At 37.4% G+C, this 23,236-nt stretch overlaps 1 protein-coding gene across 2 annotated transcripts in view; it reads right to left on the bottom strand.

The window, feature by feature from the left end:
* The window catches only part of DROSHA (drosha ribonuclease III), a 71,841-nt gene that overhangs the window by 38,820 nt on the left and 9,785 nt on the right, over positions 1-23,236 (bottom strand). The window contains exons 6-15 of one of the 2 annotated variants that reach the window (XM_048076097.2): positions 22,601-22,755; positions 19,868-19,948; positions 17,749-17,835; positions 17,557-17,643; positions 14,971-15,042; positions 13,386-13,467; positions 12,085-12,159; positions 8,463-8,632; positions 4,453-4,577; positions 1,665-1,764 (exon numbers count right to left, since the gene is read on the bottom strand). In XM_048076097.2, the coding sequence (XP_047932054.1) occupies positions 1,665-1,764; positions 4,453-4,577; positions 8,463-8,632; positions 12,085-12,159; positions 13,386-13,467; positions 14,971-15,042; positions 17,557-17,643; positions 17,749-17,835; positions 19,868-19,948; positions 22,601-22,755 (1,034 nt within the window). The remainder of the gene's footprint in view (positions 1-1,664; positions 1,765-4,452; positions 4,578-8,462; positions 8,633-12,084; positions 12,160-13,385; positions 13,468-14,970; positions 15,043-17,556; positions 17,644-17,748; positions 17,836-19,867; positions 19,949-22,600; positions 22,756-23,236) is intronic. The other variant, XM_048076098.2, reaches the window with a different exon arrangement.

Here is a 23,236-nt window from a genome sequence, read left to right on the forward strand (position 1 = left end):
CACGACCTTGTCACAAATAACATCATGCAATCACACGTGGTGAATGACTGAGGGCAGAGAGGTGCTTACAGCACCACACCCCTTGGGCACTGTCTAAAACTTACATTTCAAGGCTGTGCCATTGGGTGCTTTCCAACACAGGCACTAGAGTGCTTGTGAGACCTCGCTGTACTTTCAGGCTGACAGGCTCAGGAGCACTCCAGCGTTACTCATAATACATTACTCAACCCTTAAAAGCATGTGTACCAGTTAGGTGCAGCCCTACAGCTCCTACTGTGTTATTGACACCTCCATTAGCAGGATGCAGAGGTTATCCTCGCGTAAAGCTTCTGCTTCAGCCCCACACCTCTCTCTGATTGCAGACAACTACTCGAGAAACTCATCATCCTAAATAGTCTAGAAACAAAGACCAGAACACCACACTGTAAATACCACCAGAGGAACATTTTTATCTTTTGAAGCTAAACAATCACCCCCCTACAACCAATCCACTACCCTTTTACACAAGCCATCCATTAGCCACTGATAAAAACATGTCCAAAACACAATGGTCCTCTCTTCCACTTGCTCTCCTCTGAGCATGGAAAGCTGTAGCAAAGAAAACCATGTCTTATAGGGTCCATTTTTTTTTTTTTCTTAAAAATTGTGGCACTGGTGAATTTTAACCCTGTTTTTTCCCACACATTTACAGGGAGGCAAGCTAAGGGCTTGTTTAACACCAGCATAAATAAAACATCAACTAAGACTCTTTGTCATGCAACAACATAATATGCTTTGCAGTAGTAACAAAACCAAATAGAGTGTCAAACAGCTACAGCTACCATAACTACGGACACAGAATTAGCAAATTAGAGGCAATTAAAATAGTGGCCTGGCTTTTTAATAAATAAAAACACACCACCATCCATCCTGTACCAAAGAATTTAATTTCTCCTCTATTAATTATTTATATAAGTTGTCCAATATAGAGTGCCCGATAGACAAGTCACCAGACAAATGCAAAGCTTCAGTATAAAATCTTAGATGATGGATACCTTAGAGCAGGCTACTTTTGTCTACATGTAGGTGACTATTTTTCTAATTTTAATTCCCAATTGGTTGAGCATTTACACTTTGGAATTGCTTATTGCTCATCACTCTGGGGGAAAAAATATTCATACACACACCTGTCATTAAATATTATTAAGAACAACCAGATTATCCCAACTGTTTAAGCTGTTCTGTCTACCACTCAAAGATCTTAAGGAATTCACTGAGATAGCCTAATAAATTAGTCTAAAACTATGCACAAGCGTGACAGTTTTTAATCTCAGAAGAGGAATATTTAAAATTATGAGATGCATAAAAGAGCATTCTGAAATGAAAAGTCCTTCTTTATGCTAATTCCTGAAGCCATTAAAGGCAAGGGCTGTAAAGAAGTTATGGTTCCACAAAGATCATTTCTGTAATTGGATAAAAAAAACTTGAAGTAGTATGAGAGTTGCATAAAAGGAAAAAATCCATTCACTAACAAGAAAAGATAAAAATAAAATCTGTATTAACAGCCTCAGAAGAAAACCTTTTGTGAAGGATTTCTATTGTTTCCATAAAAAGGGCACTTATACAGCTTCACTCCATCCTGAATTACAGTGCCCAATTATCAGATATGGGAAGGCCCAGCATACCTCTCTCTGTGATAATTTCTGTTTATCAGCCTGTTTGACTTTGGGACTGTTAGCCAGCAGGTGACGCAGCTTCACGTAACTCTTCCACAGCTTTTGGTATCTGAAGGACAAAACCAGAAAACAAGTATTTTAGTTGATACAACAGAAGCGTCTTGCAGTTTGGCCTTCTGAATTCACATAGACATGGATAATTTACAAGCATCTTTTTGCTCAAAAAATCTCAAAGCATTTTCCAAGAAAGGTGACAGCATCCCTACAGTTGCCACTGATGCAGACACAGCAGCATAGAGGAGGCATCAGGGTGCAAAGTGAGGTGAACAGCAAAGCTCAGGGGAGAACACAGGTCTCCCAGATACCCACCCATCCTCACTGAAAGGCCACCTCTGCCTGCTGAAAAGACTTCCCCATAGTGCAACATCTCAATTCAGGCAGAAGACTCCCTCTTCTCCATAAGATTTCCCTGTTGCTCACTGAGAAGTATTAACATTTTCCAAGAAGTGTCTGTCCTTACACTGGCTGAAACATTTTAACGAAGCACATGAAGAGAAGGCCTACGAGTCACAAGCAACACAAGCATTCTGTGAATAGTGAAATGAAGCTTCTGTTCATGCCCTACAGGAAGGGAAACTAAAAGCCAAGTTTTCTGTGGCTAGTGCATACGTAAGGTTCCTGGTTTTTACCCAAACATCTTGCCTACTTGCATTTTGGGATGGTCTAGTTAGACATTAATTTAGGCAACAGATTTTTTTCCTCAGTGGAAGCCCCTCTGTGATCTAGCACTGTTTTCCACAAAAGAGGATGTTTAAGCCCCAAAATGAGAACTTGAGACTATCAAGTAAAACATACGTTTTTCCTATTAATATCACTGGAAACAACTGTGTTACTGGAGTTATATTTGAGAAATAATAAATAGATGACAATATGACAGAAGTTCTGTATTAGAACCTCATGAAGAAAACACACTACAGGAAATTATTTCCTGGGCATTATATGCCCAGGAAAGACATGCACCACAGTTAAGCCTGAGTTATGATGACACCAGAGGTCTTCCAAAAAAAAATGTTTTGTTACTTTTATCAAAGAACACCATGTAAATTCTCCAAGCAGCTCTAGGAAAGAAAAAAGAGCCATGGAAATCTTAAAGAAAGTTAAAACATAAAACATTGGATTAGCAATCTCTGTGGGTTTTTATTGTTTTCAATTAAGAAATTCAGCATCAAAATAGAAGTGTTTTTTTACATTCTTATCTAATTATTTTCTTCTTATGGTTAAAAAAAAAACTAAAGGACAATGAGATAAAAAGTCGTGCCCAGAGCCAAAAAGAAAGTATGTTACTGTCTGGATAAGCACCCACTCTTCCCACCTCTTCCCTGAGTCTCTTCCCTGAGACTTATCTGCAATTAACATGCAAGTTTAAGTTCACATATCAGCTTTTTCCCCATTCTCAACTTATCAAAGTTAATAAAAAGAGGTCAATATTGTGCAGAATTTCACAAAATCTGTAACACTAAGTCACAAGCCTTTCAGACTAAAAAGGTATAATTTGCTCTAAATAAAAGAGCACTCCTATACACATCCTTGACAACCACAGTGAAAACACTAAGGTAAAAAAAATTGCTGATGATACAAAATTACTCAGAATATTAAATCTAAAATCCCCAAAGAACTGTAGAAGAATGTGTGTCATACATGCGCACTGGAATAACCTGGCCTCAAAACTGCAGGTGAAATTCAATGTCGTTAAATAGCACTGATCAGTAAGAGGAAAGAGCCGACCTTAACTATACATGCACAAGAGATGGGCTCTACTCTCTGTCATCATTCAGAAAACAAACCTGTGAATCATTGGAAGAATTCCCTGGAAGTGTCATAAGGTACAAAAACTTCTAGACTTCTAGAATAAAACCCAGCAATTACTTTTATGCCACTACACAAATCCATAATGAAACAGTATTCCCTGCTCTGCATGAAGTTCTGCTTCCCTCTTCACTCTGTTCCTATATCTGTAAGGATAGGAAAGGTACATGCAAAAGTAGTGAATGCAATATCTCCCAAGCTAAAAGAAGCAGACAGACTCAACCCTTTAAGTCATAAAAAAAAGACGAAGAAGGATATGACAGAGAAACATAAGCGTCATGAAGAAAGAAAATAGGAAATGGCTACATTATACATTACTAGATGTAAGACCTGGAGAGCATCTAATCAAGTCACGTAGATGCTTCGAAGAAAAAAGAAATTCAGTCTTTTTTTTTTAAATATAATGTACAACAGCACTCAGAAAGTGCTTACCTGGAATCTTCTTCCTGTCAGTACACTAAGAAAGTTCAAGCAGTGACTTGAGAAATTTACAAAAGGTAGGTTCACTCAGGCCTGCTAAACAAAGTGATCTAAACATGGCCTCTAGCTCACAAGTCCACATACTGCAGAGCCTGAGGAAGGATGTGTTTTCCTTCTTTCCTGTTAATACTATTCTCTGGGAAAAAAACAAAAAACAAACAACAACAACAAAAAAAAACCACAACTGACTTCTCAGAGAAATAATACAGAGCTAGACCTTTGGTCTGACTTAAAGCTGTTCTTGCATGTGCATGCATGTTTACTTCAGAAGATCCTGAGTTAATCCAAAAGAAATTACACCTCATTCTCTAATTCACAAAAGCTAGTGTCCAATACCATAAGCACTAAGCTTTGTATCGGACTTGATAAGCACATAAACAAGCCCTATTTAAGTCACAAATGACAACAGTAATGAGTTTCTGAATGGAAGATGGAAGGAAAAGCATCTTACTGAGGATCTCCAGCGTAGCTGAGTTGAGCAGGTCGTATCCCAAAGTGGACAATAATGGGGAAAGTAATTACATCAGGATTGAATTGTTCGCGGTCCAGTTGATCAATACGAACTGAGCTGGGTTTCTAGAAGAAAAACAAAATACACCTAATTGACAACAGTTCCATGGAAAATTTATTGCCTCTAGCCCACACTGTCCAGGAACCACGAAGCAGCAATATTCCAAGCTTATTAAAATACATGTAAAACTAATCATTTATATTATAATCAATATTTGGCGATGGCAATGACTGAAACAAAGTTAATTAACTTAGCTCTCCCAGCGAAAAAAGGGAAGACTATTTTCATTTTGCAAGTTAGGAAATCTACAGTTTTATTATTTCTGAGAACCTAAAGCAGGATTCTTCGGTTGAGCATCATACTGGAAATAAAATCAGGATTAGCATTCTGGCATTCAGGCTCCCCCAAGCCTGAGCACTTCTCTAAGATCAGGTTACCTCTTTGATTTAGTTCTTTTCCTTATTTCCCAGTGTAAGTGCAGAAATTATTAGATCAAATCACACAGACTAAGTGATATAAAAAATTTTTAGGCATCTTGCTACTCTTAGAAAAGGCTCCCAGGCTGATGCATATAATGAGGAATACAGTTTTGTATATTAAGGAGACTTTTGTCCTTTTTACATTTCAAAACAGAAGGGTTTTTTTAGTTAAAAAGGACAGCATAAGAGAAGGTGACTTTCACTTCACCTTTAAAAATGCAGAAAATGAGTTATTACACATTGTTGTAGATGACATGCTGCTTACAGAGCTCTTGATCACCCATCTAACATTAAAAAAAACTCAGTTGAAGTTGCAGTTTGTCTCCAAGTAAATATTTTCTCCATTATCTTCCAAGCTGCTTTGTTATGCGCCTGCTTACTCCCCACTTTGCAATCAGATGTATGAAGCCGATACTTTCTGCTTGTCTAAGGTTTCAGAAAAAGGGCATTACTTCTAGTTACCTGCACCTCAAAACTTCTAATTCAGCACTGTGAATTTCTCAAAGACAAGTTTCAAAGTTACAAAAACAGCTCCCACCATTCTCTTCACAAAACAATAAAAATTGTGTCAAGAACAAAGCTTTCACCCTTCAAACCACCTTTGAAGAACTGTTCACAGGAATCATTTTCTGCATGGATAAGCAAAGCCTATTCTAGAAATGAAGGCAAACCTCCTCAGGTGGCAAAACTTCCAATCTATTCTAAAAAAGATTACCTAAAACTTGGACTTTCAGATAGAGAAACATTTTCCAAGGGAAAAATACTTATCAGCTTCCCTTTGGGTATGATGACAGAACACAGCTACATCTTCCCACTAAAAAAAAAGTTGCTCATGCTGGCAAGTTGAAAAGAGATGAAAAAGGGTTTCCCCACAGCACTGCCAATAAAAGAGGAATAGGACAGCAAAATCTAATGAAAAACAGGAACGATTTCTAGCAGGTATAAAGTAGATCTCTAATCCAGAGCTGAAATTCCTGAGGTTTTGTGAGTTTTGCAGAAAGACAAATTGAAAAGCTTCATTTTTTTTTTTTTTAAACTTGACACAAGTTGCTTGCTGTCCCGTTCTCCCCCTGCCTCCTTAACATTAGGAATGAGGAAATGAGGAACTCCCCCCCACCCTCTTTTCTTTAAGAACGCAGCCTTGCTTCACAACAATTCCTCTGAGAATCAGGAAGGCAAAATATGGTTAACAGAACACGTAACAATAAGTATATTGAATATACCGATTAAAAATCAATATGTTAAGGCTACAGGCAATATTTTCCTATATGTTCCACATTCTAGACATGGGAAGATAATGCAGATATAGTATAAAAGTATGTTAAAAATATATGGATTTGTACTGGCAGAAAAAGCAGCAGCATTTTAAAAGAGTGAAGTATTAAAAAGGATTAAAATCTGAACATTTAAATCTCTTCCAATACAAATTTTTACTGAACTAATGAAGCACTATGAATAAATTACTTTTAAATAATGGTGAGCTATTTATTGGTAGTTGTTAAATGGGACATATGCCTATCAATTCCCCCATCACACATATATACACCTCATTTTAGAAAAGAAAATACGTAGAAAGTCTGTTCACAAGAGAAATTATTTCTGAAGTGACACTGTGGAGGAGAGCAGCAAAATAAAATTTAGTGGTTTTACTTTGTCATGTCAAATGCATAAAATTGAATTTAAAAGTTGTCTTTTACTAAAACAGTTTCACATTGTCTCTATTAGAACTGTTTCATCTTCCAACATTGTAAAATGCACTGAAAACACTTTCACAGCATTTTTCACTTTCATTGTCAATAGAATATGCCGCAATGAACAGAAAAAAATCCACAAACTAAGAAAAAAATCTTTGCAATCTTGAGAGAAAAACATGTTCCAAGGATGACATTATAACATGACAACGTTTCAAAGTGTTGCAGATTTTCTTTATGCTTACATATTTTGATGTCCACACACATCTTTAAAAACATCTTGTAGAACACAAAGTTTGTCAATAAAAATCATGGGAAATCAAAGTTAACACTACCACTCAAACTGTGTCGCCTGGTGCATGAAAGCATTTAGTTTTTTGAGTGATGCACAAAAGGAGCATATAGACATACCCTCATGCTAAAGAAAAAAGAGCAAGCTTTCAGCTAGCTGAAGTCAGCATATCATCAGCCAAACCACTGAAGATATGTCATTAAGATGCTGAAAACTTGCATACTACCAAGTACTCTGTATCACAGAAACCACAGGCAATGTTAAATTAAGCAATTAAGGCTAACAATTTATATTACAAGGTTCTACCTTCATTTTAACCACCTCCAGTAGGACTTTCCATACTGAGAGTTCATGTGTTCTGTATTTCACACTCCCACACATGGTCTTATTTTCCTCAGTATAGGAAGTTTTAGCCAGAAAAAACCACTCAACGAAATGAAGGGGAAAATAATCTGATAAATTATGATTAACTTAAGGTAATTTACTAAATGTAATGCTGCCGTACTTAAAAATAGAGGCTTGAAATATATATATCTAGAAGGGTGTCATGGCTTCAGTCTGGGAACAGGTTCTTCAGTCAGCACACGAAGTTTCCCTTTAAGCACGATTCCAATTCATTTATTTCCTCTCACATGTTGTGCAATAAAGGTGGAAAATGAAGTTAGAGAAGGGAAGGTCTTACAACATAGAAAGTTGCATGGCAGTTTAAAACGTGAGGTCTAAAACATGCCCATTACCAAGATACCATCTTTGTGATGCTGGCCAAACCATGAAAACAGAAGTCCACAGTTTTTAGCGGACATCATGTAATTCTTGTGTCCCACATTTCTTAACTACAAAATTTAGAAAAATGGACCAAATCTGCATACATATGGGATTTGAAAGAAGCTGAGAACTTATGCTTTAAATGCTAACTGTTCCAGAAATTAAGGCCATTTAGGTTTCAAGTTTGTCACTGGAAATTAATAGTTTTGTTCAATTATGTACACAAAATTTTTCGTTGTGAAAGCAGCATAAAAAATGATGGGGGGTGGAGAAAGCACAGAGGCAGAAACTTTTCTATACTCAGGGCAGAGTCTATAGAGAGTATATTAAACAGAGCCAGGGAATCAAAAGAGGAACATGAAAGAAAATAGCAAATAATTACTAATTCTCTGGTTCTGTGAAAACAGAACAAGATCATGCACCAAGACTGCTTGAGAAAATATGAAAGCAGAGGAGAAAGTTACTATTTCCTATACTTAAAACATAGCTATTCCTTTTAATGTACACATTGAAACAGTGCTTCTCTGGAAACCAGCCTTTTGGTAGCACAGCATAGGGTACAAATCTCCCCAGGGTTGGAACAAGTCAGTAAACTGTTCCTATAGCAATCTGCAACTGCCACTGGTCAACTTTGCCCTTTCCAATTCAGACTGTAGCAGACTCCCAGAAACAAGAGATGCACACGTCATTGGCTTGTTAATGAATCAGAATTATTTGTTCTACCATGCCAGGGCTGGTGACAATCATCCCTTTGCATTCTTCCGCATATTTCTGCCATTCCAGCTCTTCCCACTGAAGCATGTTGGCAATCTCTTCTTCAGGCACCAGAGCTTTATTGCATCGTAATAAGTAGAGAAGAATCTGATGCATTGATAGCACTTCTTTTCCTCCATCTTAAAAACATAAATATAATGCATTTCAGTTATTCAGTCCTAAAGCACAGGGGAAAGAAAATATGCAGCACATAAAATATTCAGATGAGAAAAATAAAATGCAAAATGTTTAAGCAACTTGACAAATAAGAAGGCAAATGTTTTAGTGATGAATAGTACACATGCATAAACACTTCTTTGCTAAACTGGAAGCAATAACGTTAACAGTAGCAAGAATAACAGTTTCATCTTACTGAATGCTGAAGTTTCTAACTTGCCTGAAAAACTTCTAAATGAGGAGGCAGAACAAATCAGCTACATTGTCCATTGATGTCTCCCTTTTCACACTTATCATCCCTTTTACAACACAAGTTAAAAAGCCTTTAGGCATTTATGCAGTTTTTTTAATGAACACTCAAAATTTTACAGGATCCTTCTGGATGAATGTAGTAAGTTATCCTTGTATATTGAATTTATCTATAGTGCTTACGTGCTGCACCCGCAGTAATGAAGGGTAAAGAGCCTCATGCTGTCTTCTGTCACTAAATGAATCGAGCACGTGTGAAAACTGCTAAATACTTCTGAGACCCCTGGAAACATGCACAGCAAAGGCTGCTTGCAAGGAATTAACACAGTATAATACACATCTGACCAGGTCCAGGCAGTCAGATATAGATGTTAACAGCAAAAGATAAGTGATAGTCCTGATAGACCACCACTCAGAAGACACTGTCTGTTCATACAGTCCAATCCAAGTTGGAAGGGACCTGCAGGGATCATTGGGTCCAACTCCTGGGTCCCCAAAGGATCACCCAAAAAAATCAGACCATGTGTCTGAGAGCATTGTCCAAATGCTTCTTGAACTCCAGCAGGTTGGGTGCTGTGACCACTGCCCTGGGGGGCCCGTTCCAGTGCCCGACCACGCTTTGGGTGAAGAACCTTTTCCCTATATCCAGCCTGAACCACCCCAATTCAAAATCAAAATTAAAACACTTTAGTTGTGTGTCTTCCTTCTTATTCATGTGAACAAACATACCGAATTTGAAAGAAGGAGATCAGAGATATTTGTACCAAAACCAGGGGTTAAATTCCAGTTATGGAGGCATCTTCAAGTTTCAGCCCCTCAGAAGTATAAACATTCATTTCCCTTCCTAAGGGAAGCAAGATCATTACAGTCCTGCCACAGAGGAGGATATTACTATACACACAATAAGGAATAGAAAAAGTAAAGCTTTCAAGTGATATGAGAATAATGCCACAGCACAAGGAATGTGATTCCAGGCACACACGAAGAGCCTTGCAGAACCGCAATGTACAGCAGCGCTGTGCAAGACGTCTTCCACAAGACGTGCAAGGGAACAAGCACTCCTCCTACTCTAGCTAGGATTGCAGCACTGTACTTTAACAGGAAAGATGAAAAGGAATAATATAACTTGACCTGTTAGCATAATTAACCTCATTCAAGCTCTAAGAATCTAAAATGGGTAAAACATACCCCAAACCTCAATGGAAACAGAAAATATTTCTGAATAGCTACAGAGACATTTTTAATGTAAAATTTTCCTTCAAATTAAAGAGGGTCTCAATTCGCAAGACTTTTGTCTTTGTTTCAGTGATTGCTGGCTATGGGCTGCATCTTGCATAACAATATGAACTAGTTGACAGTGTGTAGCCTTACACACTGAAGACTGTACAGGAAGAACAGGTTGCTATAGACAGCTGTGCCAAATAGCAGTAGTTCAGAGACCTGACTTTTCTTGGGTCAAAACATGCAGTATCTGGGAATTGAAAACAGTTTTCTATCATTTTAATCTTCAATATATTCTTCATCAAAAATCTATGACAAAATCCAATACAGCAGCTATTCTGCATGTTATACACCTCTGGCACTCAGCAAACCTGACATGATTATCTCAAAGCTCAGAGCTACCTCAAGGCCTGTCTCTAAGTATCCCACATAGAAAATCTGACATCCCAAACTTCACATTTTTAGACCATGTTAGAAAGATAAGAAAGAAAAGTAGGGGGAAATGGGAAATCACCAATTCATTTCTATCTTTAAGGAGGCAGTTGATGGATGCATGGAGAGATCTGTTGCACCAACGTATCATTATCTTTGAATAGACACAAATAATGTACCACAAACACCTGAAGGAAAATAGATTCCCATCTTCTGGAAATTAAAAATCTCAAGAACATACATAAAATGTATACTTAATGAAAAATAAATTTAGCATAAAGATTCTAGAAGGTAACTATATATGTAGAAGCATCAGGAAAAATACATTTTTAGGAGGAGTTAGAGGGCTGGGAACCTTACAAAGGAGTCACATAGGAATACATGTTAGAGAGACTTATCTCTCCCTGTCAATAAACAATCCAACAGTGCAGAAAGAGCTGACTTCAAAACTAAAACAAATCAGACTACAAAAACCCCAAAGTAACTGGAAAACACCCTTGAGCTACACAATCCAGGCAGGTCAAACTTGTTCTCATTTTGTGATGAGGTCAAGTTAATCAGCCACATGTGGCTTGATGGCTTATTTTGTAAATTGCTTCAGCAGAACCAAATCAATGTTTGCTAGCAAGCCTCAGAGCTCTGCTTCTGATTGAATAGTGTTGTGTATCCAGGAAGGAACAACAATTAGAAACATAGTAATCTAGCCATCAGTACTCTCCACAGTAGCAAGCCAAACCTCATTTAGCTGAAGCTATAATTAATATCACAACGAAGTTCCAAAGCCCAAAGCAGAGAGCACCTTCAGGCCACAGCCCTCCTGACGTAGGCTGTGCCACATCTCATCTGCCCTCTCAGTTAAGCAGATGAGCACATCCTCCTTTCCACACAACGCTCCTGGAACAGTCACTGACAGAATCTCAGCAGGACACATTTTCAGTGGAGCCATGACATTTATGTCAACTGAAAGTCTGTCCTACTATCTTCGGATGTGTTAAATGCTTGTAAAAGCTGTTCACTCAGACTAAGCACAACTCTCCACACGAGCTTGTCCTTGGCTGGCAGGCTGGGGTTGAATTGCACTGGAATGGTGTTTTTCTGTCTTTCACTGTTTGCTGCAAGGTCTCAGCTTACATTAAGATAAAAGGAAGAAGGAAACAAAGCAACCTGTGCTCAGGAGTGCCAAGCTTGCTGACCCTCAAAACTGCACATCAATAATTTCCATGTAATTGCATGACATGCACCCTGAGGAGCAGAAGGGAGATGAAATTCAGTTTCATATGTGAGAATAAATAATAGCACTACCCAAATCCCACAGCTCCATCACAGGACGAGTTAAGAAGGACCCAGCACTGCCTACCGTCACCACATGGCAGACAAAAGCTGGATGCAAGACCTGGCCTGTCTATCACAATACTGGTGCTGAGTAAACCATGCACAGCATCAGTGAGTATGAAAGACTTCACATGGAAGCACCAGATCAACTTGCAATGCATTTAAGATCTTACTACATTACCTGGAAGAAACCTCACAAATCGTGGCATGAAGTGAAATCTGGGGCAGGAAATAGCATCATCTTCAAGTGAAGGTCCTTAAAGATGAAAAAACACATAGAAAATTAATGAACAGCAACATATTTACAAAAGAAAATAAATGAAGCCTTGCCTCAGATGAAATCAATGAACAATGATTACATTTGATAGGGCTTAAGTTTGACAGAAAAGTATCAAAATGCTCAGAGGAACAGAGTAGCAACTTCTAATAAAATCATCCATGTGGACAAAATCAAACGAAATTGAAATATCTTAAAAAAAAAAAATCTAAAACACACACTACTCTATTTAAAACAGCGATACAGGGGAAAAAATCTGTTTTATATAGCTAATCCACATCAGTCTGGTAGACACAAACACTAGTTTTTGATTAGTGGTTTGTGTTTTTTTTCCTTGTTACAGCAAATATAACACAGAAATTTCCATGATACTGTTTTGTGTTTTTCCTTTCCTATTTCATTATCCAAAGCTTTACATGAAAACAAGAACAGTAAGTACCTGGCATTAAAACAAAAAATTAAAATCAAAACCAGGGATATGAGACATTACTATTTGAATACATTTAGCCAAAGAAGGCTACACAAAACATAGTTAAACAAAAGGAGCGTACAAGTTTCATGCAAGTGCAGAGTGCATCTCTGTAGACAAAGAGAAGACAAAAAAACACACCTACAGATTCTGAAATGAAGTTCCTTTGAAATTCTCTTGTTTTCTTTTAGACCAAGGGAAGGATTATTCCTGAAATTCTCCTTTGTCAGTCTTCATAGGAACACATTTTCATCTTTCCAAGTTCAAAACAATCAGCTATAATAATTTACCCTTCTATAGCTGTCTGTATGACACTGCTTTGTAAGCTGACTGCACAGAAATACTGCATGAGTAATTATTTGTTAGCTTATAAAAACAGAGGATAGTTCACCTGACACCTTACACATGACAATGCCATGCATACAACACTGTAATATGAAACAAGCAATAACAGTTACTATCCAATTAAAACAATTTTTTGGATTAAGGAAGCGATTTATTTTTCTGTGAGAATATAATGCATGACTTTTGCATTTTTGATATAACCCACAATAATGAATCTTAATAAGTTTCAACTTCTTGAAGAAGAAAGAAGTTTGTTACTCTCAGTACAGTATTTGACTATTATTGAGACCACTCCCCACTTTTTTCTTTCTTTTAAAAAGAATGTAGCAAAACAGATCTATTTACTAAAGCTGCTACTATTTTTGTATTTTTTCCAGTAAGTATAAGTTACCTTTAAGATTCCAGTCATAGAGCTCCAAAATATCTTTGAATAGATAAGAAGAGAACAGCTCAAGACCTTTCACACAAAAATTCTAGGAAAAAAAAAAAAAAAACACAAAACAAGCTTATAATTACATAGTACTGGAATATAGATAATGCCACTAACAGATAGCATCTTCATATTTGTCAACTTCTAGACATTGTCCTTTGGAAAGTATTAATGCATCTCTAATCATTTACTGTAACACAGTGGTCTCTTCAGAAAAAAACTGTCAAGAAAGCATTGTAATGAAGATTTTTTGTGCAATGTCCAAATCCACTCTATAGGCAGAAGTTACGAATCTCATAATTCACCTTGCACCAAAACCCTTTCACTTGAGTAAGCTAAGCAGATAATATTTCTGAGAAGGATCTTTCATAATTCCCTTTTTCCTACATGTTCATATTAAAAGCTTAAAAATCACCATCTGTGGTATCATGTTCACTTCTTCCATAGCAACAAATCAGTACAAGGCAAATAGAGATTATGACCTTAACACCCAGCAGGAAAGGGGAAAAAAGTTCTTGCTCAACAAGTAGGAAAGCAGCTCCTCCAAAAGCAAAGAGCTTTCACTCAGAAGCGAAAGAACCATTGCTTTGAAAAGCCTTTCTAAACAAATTCGGGAGAGGATAATATAAGTTGTACATGTATAAAGATGGCTATAAATTCCAAAGCCAACAACATAATCTTTCACAAGGGTGCATTAGGTAAAGGTTGTTTAAAAGTACTGTGCTTTAGCAACAGGCAACTGACCAGGAGTCCAAAAAAATGTAAAATTCCCTAACTCACTCCGTGGCCGTTAATTGTTTTAGAAAAAGATTGAGACAACACAGCAGATTCAGTAACAAAAAGTGAAGTGCATTGATCACATTAATCTTACTGAGGAATCTCAGGGCTCTTGCATATATTTAGTTGTTGTTGAGCAAGAAAAAACAGATAACTAGAAAGAAAGATGTAATTATGACTACAATACTGATCCTATCTTTGTAGTTAACATGCAGGGGTATTTCTGTGCTGCAGTGGAATAGCAGGTGTAGGTAATTTACTTCACAAACTGGCTACACCAGTGATTAATTTGTCATAAACAGATTATGAACTGAATGCGCTTTGTTTGTATCCACAGGAAATTTGTTTTGGCAACAGCTTATATTAAGTATTGATAAGTGATCTTCAGAGCTTCACATTCAAGATTAAGTTTCAGCCCTGGCATTAGTTTTTGTGGTCCTGGAAAACCAGCACCTCCACATGCCTTTCATCAACTGTAAAAGAAGGATAATGGCTATGTCAGCTCACAGATAAGAGTATCTGACATATAACTTAAAATGAAAAGATGCTACGGGTATAAGCACTTCTTACTATTTGATTTTAATGTATGATAGCCTAGGTAGATGGATTTATGCTAGTACCTTTAAGTGCAAATTCCTTTTCAGCCATTCACTCTGAACACAGCCTGTCTCTTACCATCTCTTCACAAGATGGGATTCTGAAGAGTTTAATCCATTAAGCGTATCAACTCTTAACCCAGTCTGACTTTTTAACTAATTATCCTTCTTACCTCAGGCATCATCTCCTCAATAAAATGAATAGTATAGTCAATGTTAAATCTGATTACTTTACATAGAGGAATCTGGAAGGAAAAGAGATTCAGCATGAAAAGCTATACAGTGTCAAATGTACAGTTAATACAATTTTGAATGCAAAGGTATTACTGTCTGCTGAAAACGGCACTTACTAGAACAGCTGCTTACTGAGATCACGCAAAGACAGGAACGCAAGCGCGTGCAAGAGAAGCAACAATTCTAACCTCGACCTCCGATAACACAGGGCTGACAGGAGGGATGGTAATGCAAGATTAAATAATGCCATCTACTGGAGATGAAATTTTGTTTAGGAGAAAAAGCAAAGTTCAGTAAACCCACATCTGCTCTCCCTTGTAAAGCTGGAAGTGAATTTATTGTTGACAATACATGTCAGATCAATACACTGACCTGAAGACAAGGTGGTTTTTTGTACACTGCCAATTCTTTTAGCTATACCATCCTAAAATATGTTGTTAAGTGGTGAAAACACAATGTAGGAATTTTCAGAATAAATGTACAGGATTATACAAATCTCATCCAATAAAAATCCCTAGAAGTTAGTTCTTCAGGGGTTGCACTGAAATCAGTGGACTTAGAGACACAGTGTTCTGCTTTCATCTTTTTGCAGCCCACTGTTAAAAACTTGACTGTTTGTCTACATTTCTGCTGATGGCATGATAAATAAGAAGCTACACCAAACAACCAAATACAAAAATGGCATTTCTAGGAAATGACACAAATCTTTCAATATTAAATTTTGTGAATACAAAATAAAAAACTTTTAAAGTAAGATGTCCCATTTAAAATGTGAGAGGAAAACCTGTCACACTTAAATCGGTGGTTCTTTTAACAAAGTACACAGAGTGTTTTCTTACTTTCTAACATTCAAGCTCAACCAGAACAGGATATGCTCAGAGAGTCAATAAGCTGGGTTATTTTTCTTGGTAACAGGAAAACAAGCTTTGCAGAGGTAACGATGAGGTAACCATGAATTAAGAGTTCCACATACATAAAAAAAAAAAAAAAAAGCATAATAAAGGAGCATTTCTCTGGTACTATAAAATTGCTGTGGCAGCTGTATTAAAGAATTTATAATTTCTCTTACGACTGTACAAACCATTTTCCCCTAATATCTGACTTTCTCAATTGTTACTGAACAACTGTAATAACAGAAGTAAGACTTCCAACAGTTTGCAAGCTAAGACTTCATATTATACAAATCTGGTTCAAAGATGTTGGTGTTTGGACCTCTATTTCTGCTACCCTTTGTCACATTCCTTTTATCAAATACGTTCCAAAATGTCTGTCTCAAACAGCAGTTATGATGCCCCAAATAATCTCAGGATAGCAAGGCACTCTATTTAAAAACAGCTATGCCTGTTGGCAACAAGAACAAGCAGTGTTGCTTTGTATTCAAGTCTGTAAAAATGAAATCATTTGCTGCTAATCATTTCCCCTAGTTAGGTTGAGAAATTCCAATTTGATTCCGGCCTAAATGCACCTACTCTACAGTAATGTTCAAGGTCTGCACTAACTGCTTGTGTCAGACAAGAAGAATTTTCCTTGTTCTCCATATAAAACAAGTATTTCCGTAACACTCTGCCTTCTGGTCATACAGTAGACATTAAATGATAAAGGTGGCCTCTTTATCCTTTAAATAGGAGAAAAAACACATAACCGTTCCCTTTTTGCTCATTTGCAAAATGAAACTGTAAAGCCCTGGGATAAATCTGCCTTGAACCCCAAGGCTGAGTTAATGCTGCAGGGCAGGAGTGCTTCGCAGTGCCACCCCACCACCTGAGTGAGCACCACCCACTCACTGGCTTGTCAACTTCCCCTGCTCACCAGAACTTAAGTGTTGTCATATACATTATGTAAGCAAAACATCAGCTAAAAATGCTTTCCTCCAGTGCTTTTCCTTCAGTGTCCCTCAGTCCCAGGTGTTAGAGTCCAGTCTTGTACTGATGAGCATTTTAATACCAAGTTTTGGGACTTGTGGCGAAGCTAGTAACAGGTATAAAACACAAAGAAACAATGCCCCAGAGCACCTGAAAAGTTCTTAAAATACCAAGATATAAAAATCTAAGGTACAGATATTTTAAGTATTTGCATATTTTTGATTCTGATATTGCTAACTCAGCTTATATTGCAAAAGCAGGGTCATCTGGCAGCAATCATTTTTGTTATGTTTGCTTTCAGAAAATAAAATCTGTTATTATTATTAAAAAAAAAACACTTTTCAACTTAATAAAACCTCCTCATCCAGCTTAAATCCAATTAACAGTTTTAACAAGTCATTCCATGGTTTATTTCACTTTCAAACTGTGAAACATAAAGAACATTACTTTGATGCACATCACAGTCTCAGTCACAGTTTGAAGGCAATGCCTACCACAATTACTCAAGACAAAACCTGAGACTCATTAGCACAAATATCTTCCTCCAGTTCCAAATGCTGGCAAGATGTTTGTAGCACACGCATGTGAGAAAAGCTCTACTGTGGGGCAGAAACAGCTTGCCTTCCAAACAAATCCCACGTATGCAGTAATGAACATACTTACATTCGTTAGTGGGGCATGTGAAAACATGGAGAACCCTTCAAAGATATATTCATGGTCATCATACTCAATAACAGTAGGTCTGTCTGTCTAAAAAAGTAAACAAAACCACCATGGAGTAAACAAGAAGCAGTACTACTTCCCCCACTGAAAGCAAAATTAGAACTACTCAGAATTATTTATAAAGATACTTACTAAGAAGTTTGTGGGAGGTGACACTGTAATTCGATAGTGGTATAGTCTTCCAGCATTGTTGGTCATGGGGCGACATGGTTTAATAGGCTTAAAGAAAAAGATAAGTAGAATTATGTGTAAAGTCAAGGCAAATTTAGATTAAAAGAGAGAATAAAGCATTTCTAATAGCCATGAAATATGCACTAGGAAAAATTAAATAAAGCAGGTAGTCATAATTAGCTCTTACAGGAAGAAAGTGGGCCTTATCTGTAGCCACTTCTGGAAGTATTTCTAAAGCTATTCAAAGCAAAAAAAAAAAAAAAAAGTGAAAAATGCTGCTGTAGTTTATTAATTTTCCATTTGACTCTCTATCTTTCCTAAGCACAGCAGTTAGCTGCCTACATACCAGACTGATCTCCTTCTTTTGGGGGGGGGTATTAATAAGTTTCAGGGAACTAATTTTAAAACTTCAAAAAAAATACATTTGGACATTGCATAAGAAGATCTCAGAACGTTATCAAGAGAGACAAGTATCCACTCATCTGCTGGGGGCAAGTCTGGAGCTCCATAGAGAAGGGACCGGACCATCACTGCAGAGCAAGGCACAGGCAGCCCTGCTCTGGTAGGTCGTGATGCTCTCTGGTGAGAACAGTAGACCAGCAGGCAGCCTCTCCCTGCACTCTGATGCAAGGCCAAACTGTGGGATTTGCAGTTTGCTCCAGCTAGTTCTGAAGCAGTCCTTTTTAAAGACCTAAAAATCCTCAGCAGTCAGACAAAAACAGAGTTCCTCCTGCGTACAATATGCTGCAGTTCAGAGGCTGCCACCAACCTGTTCATGAGTCTGTCTGCAGGAAAAACCCCTGTGGTGAGTGGGGTACTACACAAAACATTACAAAAGTTGGCCTTGTGCAACAGCAAGGCAGCTGTACCACTGCACAGCTATGCGCAGTCTGCAAAATCCATCCAAGAAGTAGGGTAATTATTTTGTTCAGCTCCAAATTAAGTTTCTCATTGCTATGACAAGGCAGGTAAGAACCAGCTAGTTTAAAAGCTAAGCGTGATTATCTGCAGGACACTAAAAATTCATACATCCCAAATTTTCTGAAGCCTCAGGTTCCAAGCTGGCCTTGCTCCAGTGAGTAGCTGCCTTTGTGCAGCAGGTTTTATTCATCAGTTTTCTCCCACTAAAATTTTCTCCTCCCTTCTCTGCAAGAAAAATACTACAAACAATGTGGAAAAGAATTGATCCTGGAGTGAGTTACAGACAGCTTCAGACCAAAGCCATTTTTCTGAAACAGAATAATTTATGCTTTGCAACATTCACAAATCTTCAACCACAGAGAAATAAAAGAATGTTTCAGTAAATACGTGTAAAAAGGCATACTGAAAAATTAAATTCTTAAAGAGAAATTACAAAGGTAAATTGTAAAACTACACATTAACATTCTTAAAAGTTTAGAACAAAGTTTTTTAAAATATAAACTTTAGGTGGTCCAAGCACTACTATTTCCAGAAATACTGATCACAAAACATACTCTGTACAAATGAACATTTCTACAGAAAATAACCAAACAGTATTTTGACAACACTTTTCAAAACAAAAGCAACTACCATTATAAGAGTTCCAGGAAGCTGATGGACTGTTTCAGGTACTCATCAAGAACTTAGTAACCTGTTTGACAGTCTGCAGTGCAGACATGCTGTAGTGCTGAGACAACACCTCCTCTTGGAAAGCTTGCTGCTGCTCCAGCAGCAGATTTAGTGATTTATTTACTTTTCCTTTTAAAGCAATCCCTTCACAAAAAGGGTCCTCATAACATGCTCGTCCACTTGTAGATCTTGTAGATGGGAGACATTTGACTACTTTTTTTTTTTTTTTTTTTTAAGGCAATTGTGTTTCAGAAGCTTATAAAACTTACAACTGAACATAAACAGACAAAAGTTTTCCACAGCTCTCTAGTGGATTTCATTACTGGTACTGCATTTTAAATGTGAGGTTACATGATCAAGGGATTTAATGTCATACAGGAGTTTTTACGAAGCCTGTAAGCCATGGAAGAAAAAGCAAGATAGATCAACCCAAGTACAAGCCTACTGCAGCAAGTTTGTATTCAAAATTGCAATTCTTACAACTATTTACCTCTTCACCAGGATAAATGCCATGCCTTATCCCTGTTCTTCGGGCTTTAGCACTGCATTTGCACAGTGGTCCATCATTCATCTGTCAAAAACAAAACAGGATTCTGCTTTTATTGAAAAATCAAAAGTGATTGTATCTGGACAATTATGTTGGTTTCAATGCCAGAAGTACTGATGCTTCTAAAAACATGTCATTCTTAGATTAAGTGGATGTTCTTAAGACAGTAAAAAAGAAAACAGTATACACTGTTATAAACAGTATAGACTAGCATAAGAAAACTGCAAACTAGCATTAGAACTTCGTCACTGATTCAGAAGCACAAAACGGGTAAACGGTGTCAGCAGAACTGTACCTTCCTACTATCATATGCCTCTTTCCCACTTTATATACACACAAACAGCATGTCATCCACCTAAAACAAAATTCAGGCCCTAAACACGCACATGCAATTATTTACATGCCCAAACCTCCACATTCAAACAGTTCCACTCAGTTCATTGACTGAAACCTTGTCCCTGATTAACCCATCTGCAACGCGGCACTGCTACCACCATAGAGCACAGAGAGCAGACAATTTGAAAGTTTTACTTGATCCTTTCAAGTAATGGAAAAAAATCAAATGTATCCTGTGAACAGATCAGTAAAGAAGAAGAAAGGGGAAAAAGATACATCAGTATTGCATGTAGGTACATCAAGTAGCTATACTTAAAAGGGTCACAGCACACTATAAAGCTAGTCTCTTTTCACTTCTACAACCACATTTGATGCAGGCTATCAATTACTGCAACGTCCTAAAGCTTTCTGCTCTTAACATCATGTCCATTGCTGAAATCCAACCAGAACCAAACCAGAGACACAGTGACATGATGGGTTCTCTTCACTTTTTTTAATCCCACACTGAGAGACCCTGAGGAAAGCACAGGTTTAATGAAACTGATTCATGTCTATAGGTAGAAATATACTTCCTCACTGGTTTATACGGTCATAGAGCAGACAAGTTAAATAATGCAGTCAGTATCCAGCTGCTCAGCACTCCACCAGAAGTAAGGCCTACTTGAGGCTATTGAAATAATCACCACTTACTTAAAAAAAAAAATATCTTGTCCTTAGTTCTTAAAAACTGTTCAGCCCTAATACTGCCTCTGCTACTTTAAATGGACAGACCAAGACTGACAGAGATGTGAAGTACCTGTATGGCCCAGGACTTGAGAAGCAAGACAGATACCTATCTACCCCCCTCCTCAACAACACAACTAACAGAAGGAAATGCAGAAAGAGCCATCACAAAGTGGTCACAAAACACTGAAATACCATTATCTCACATAAACTAGGGCAATGGCTTCTAACCTCCTCTGCCCAAACAAGGAAACAAGCAGATAACACTTGCAAGAAAAAGGGTATGATGGTAGTATCAGCTATAACAATTTATTTTTTGACTACCGCAAGCACTTCTGGACATTAACTGAAGTAACAAACACCACTCAGATTAAAGGGTTGGGAAGATCCATCATAAAAGTCCGGTTACTTGTTGGATAACACTATCCAGCTGGTAACTTGTATGTGCCAGTGTGCACAGAAATCATTCCCATCTTATGTAACAATGGTTAGAAAGCATTTTGGCATACCAGATAAATACTGAGGAAAAATAGCAAACCTTCGAATAAAATTACTCGAAAGAAATACAGTACTGACAAGCTCACCATGATTTGATTTCAGCCCCTTCTAGAAAGACAAGGGGGAGCAAATCTCAAGGAAGTCTGGGAAAGAGCTTTTCAGCAGGGAATTCATAAGCCATTTATTCCTGAAACTATCCATCCAAGTTATTCCACTTTTTATTTAGCCAATATTATAGGCTAGAACATTACTTTGAAATGTGCCCAAGAGCAACACACATTTTTTTCAGTTAAATGCCTAAACAGTTTGCTAATTTTGTTTTTCATATAAAACCAGCTAGCTAGGCTCAGTCTTCTTTTTTATATAACTAGAGCATAAATATGAGTTGGCAATAGGATATTCAACAGACCTTTGAATTACCATACTGGCAATAAGCATTGCAGTATCTCTTGGCACTAGGATTTGCTGCATGCCAGCCTCGTGAATCATACAAAACACCAGTTAAATAAGTTTATTGAGGTGCCATTTGACAAGGAGTTAGAATAGACTGTAAAATATTTAAGTAAGAAAGATGAAAATGGCAAATTTGCAAACAAAAGCTAGTCTTCTGTGCAATGTATACATTCAAAACAACATTTCATGAGCTCAGCAATTACATTTAATGAGAGCTATAATCTCCATCCAATTACAAAAGAACCATTAGACAAGAAATTAGGAGCATTAACAGCATATTTAAAACATTATTTATTATGATCCAAGAGCTTTTAGGTGAATAATATGTAAAACAGATAAACATGCTGCCTTCCCTCCATCTCAAAACTCATCTGTGTACCTTTATCTCAGGGGTAATAGGACAGCATAAATACACTGTTTACAATTTAGGTTTTATTACCGCTGCCAGACATGACTCTAGCTGAATACTCCCCAGGATTCATGAGCTGGAATCACACACTTGAAATCAAAAGTGGGGTGGTTAAAAAAAAAAAAAGAGACAGAAAAGAGAAAGGAAGAAGAACTGATATTGAAAAAGATGTCACCCAGCATGTTCGACAACAATTCCGAATTTTAGGTCTACAGGGGAGAGACTTTCAGAAACGGGCCTTTTTCCTCTCACCATACCTGTCCTGGATCATTGTACCACAATTCTTCATGGAGACGATCAGGGTGTGCTTTTTTACGCTTAATTTCTGCAATGACGTCAAAAACTTCCGAATCCGAACTGCTAGAGCAGCTGCTGTCATCCTCAGAGTCACAGTCTGAATCACTGGAGCTCTCTGATTCATGCAGGGAAAATAAAGTTAGCTGAAACATTTCCACACATCCTCTTCCCCAGAATCAATACGTTCTCTAACATGTCATAGCTCAGCAGCATACTGAAAGTTATTGAAGAAGTGCATGACATTCACACTAATGAAAATGACAGCAACTACATTTTTTAATTAAAAGTGGCAGCAAATGCTATGGATATTACAGGCCTACACCAATGGAGTGCTTGCTGTTCGGCTGTCCAGCAGCACCACTGATCAGCTGTAGAACAGCAAGTTCAGTTACTTGACAATAAAATACTTCATGGAACAAGACTATAAAGTTATAACCAACACAAATATTACTCTAAAATTAAAAAAAAAAAAAAAAAAAAAGGAATACATGACCTCCTGCTGTTTAAAAAGCTAATTCTGATTGCTATGAGTAAAGTGCTTACATCTAGCTTCATTTTATCTAAAAAATGCTCCCTATCTGTAGTAGGGCATGATC

The sequence above is a fragment of the Anser cygnoides genome, chromosome 2, assembly GCF_040182565.1.
Source record: "Anser cygnoides isolate HZ-2024a breed goose chromosome 2, Taihu_goose_T2T_genome, whole genome shotgun sequence".
Classification (NCBI taxonomy): domain Eukaryota; kingdom Metazoa; phylum Chordata; class Aves; order Anseriformes; family Anatidae; genus Anser; species Anser cygnoides.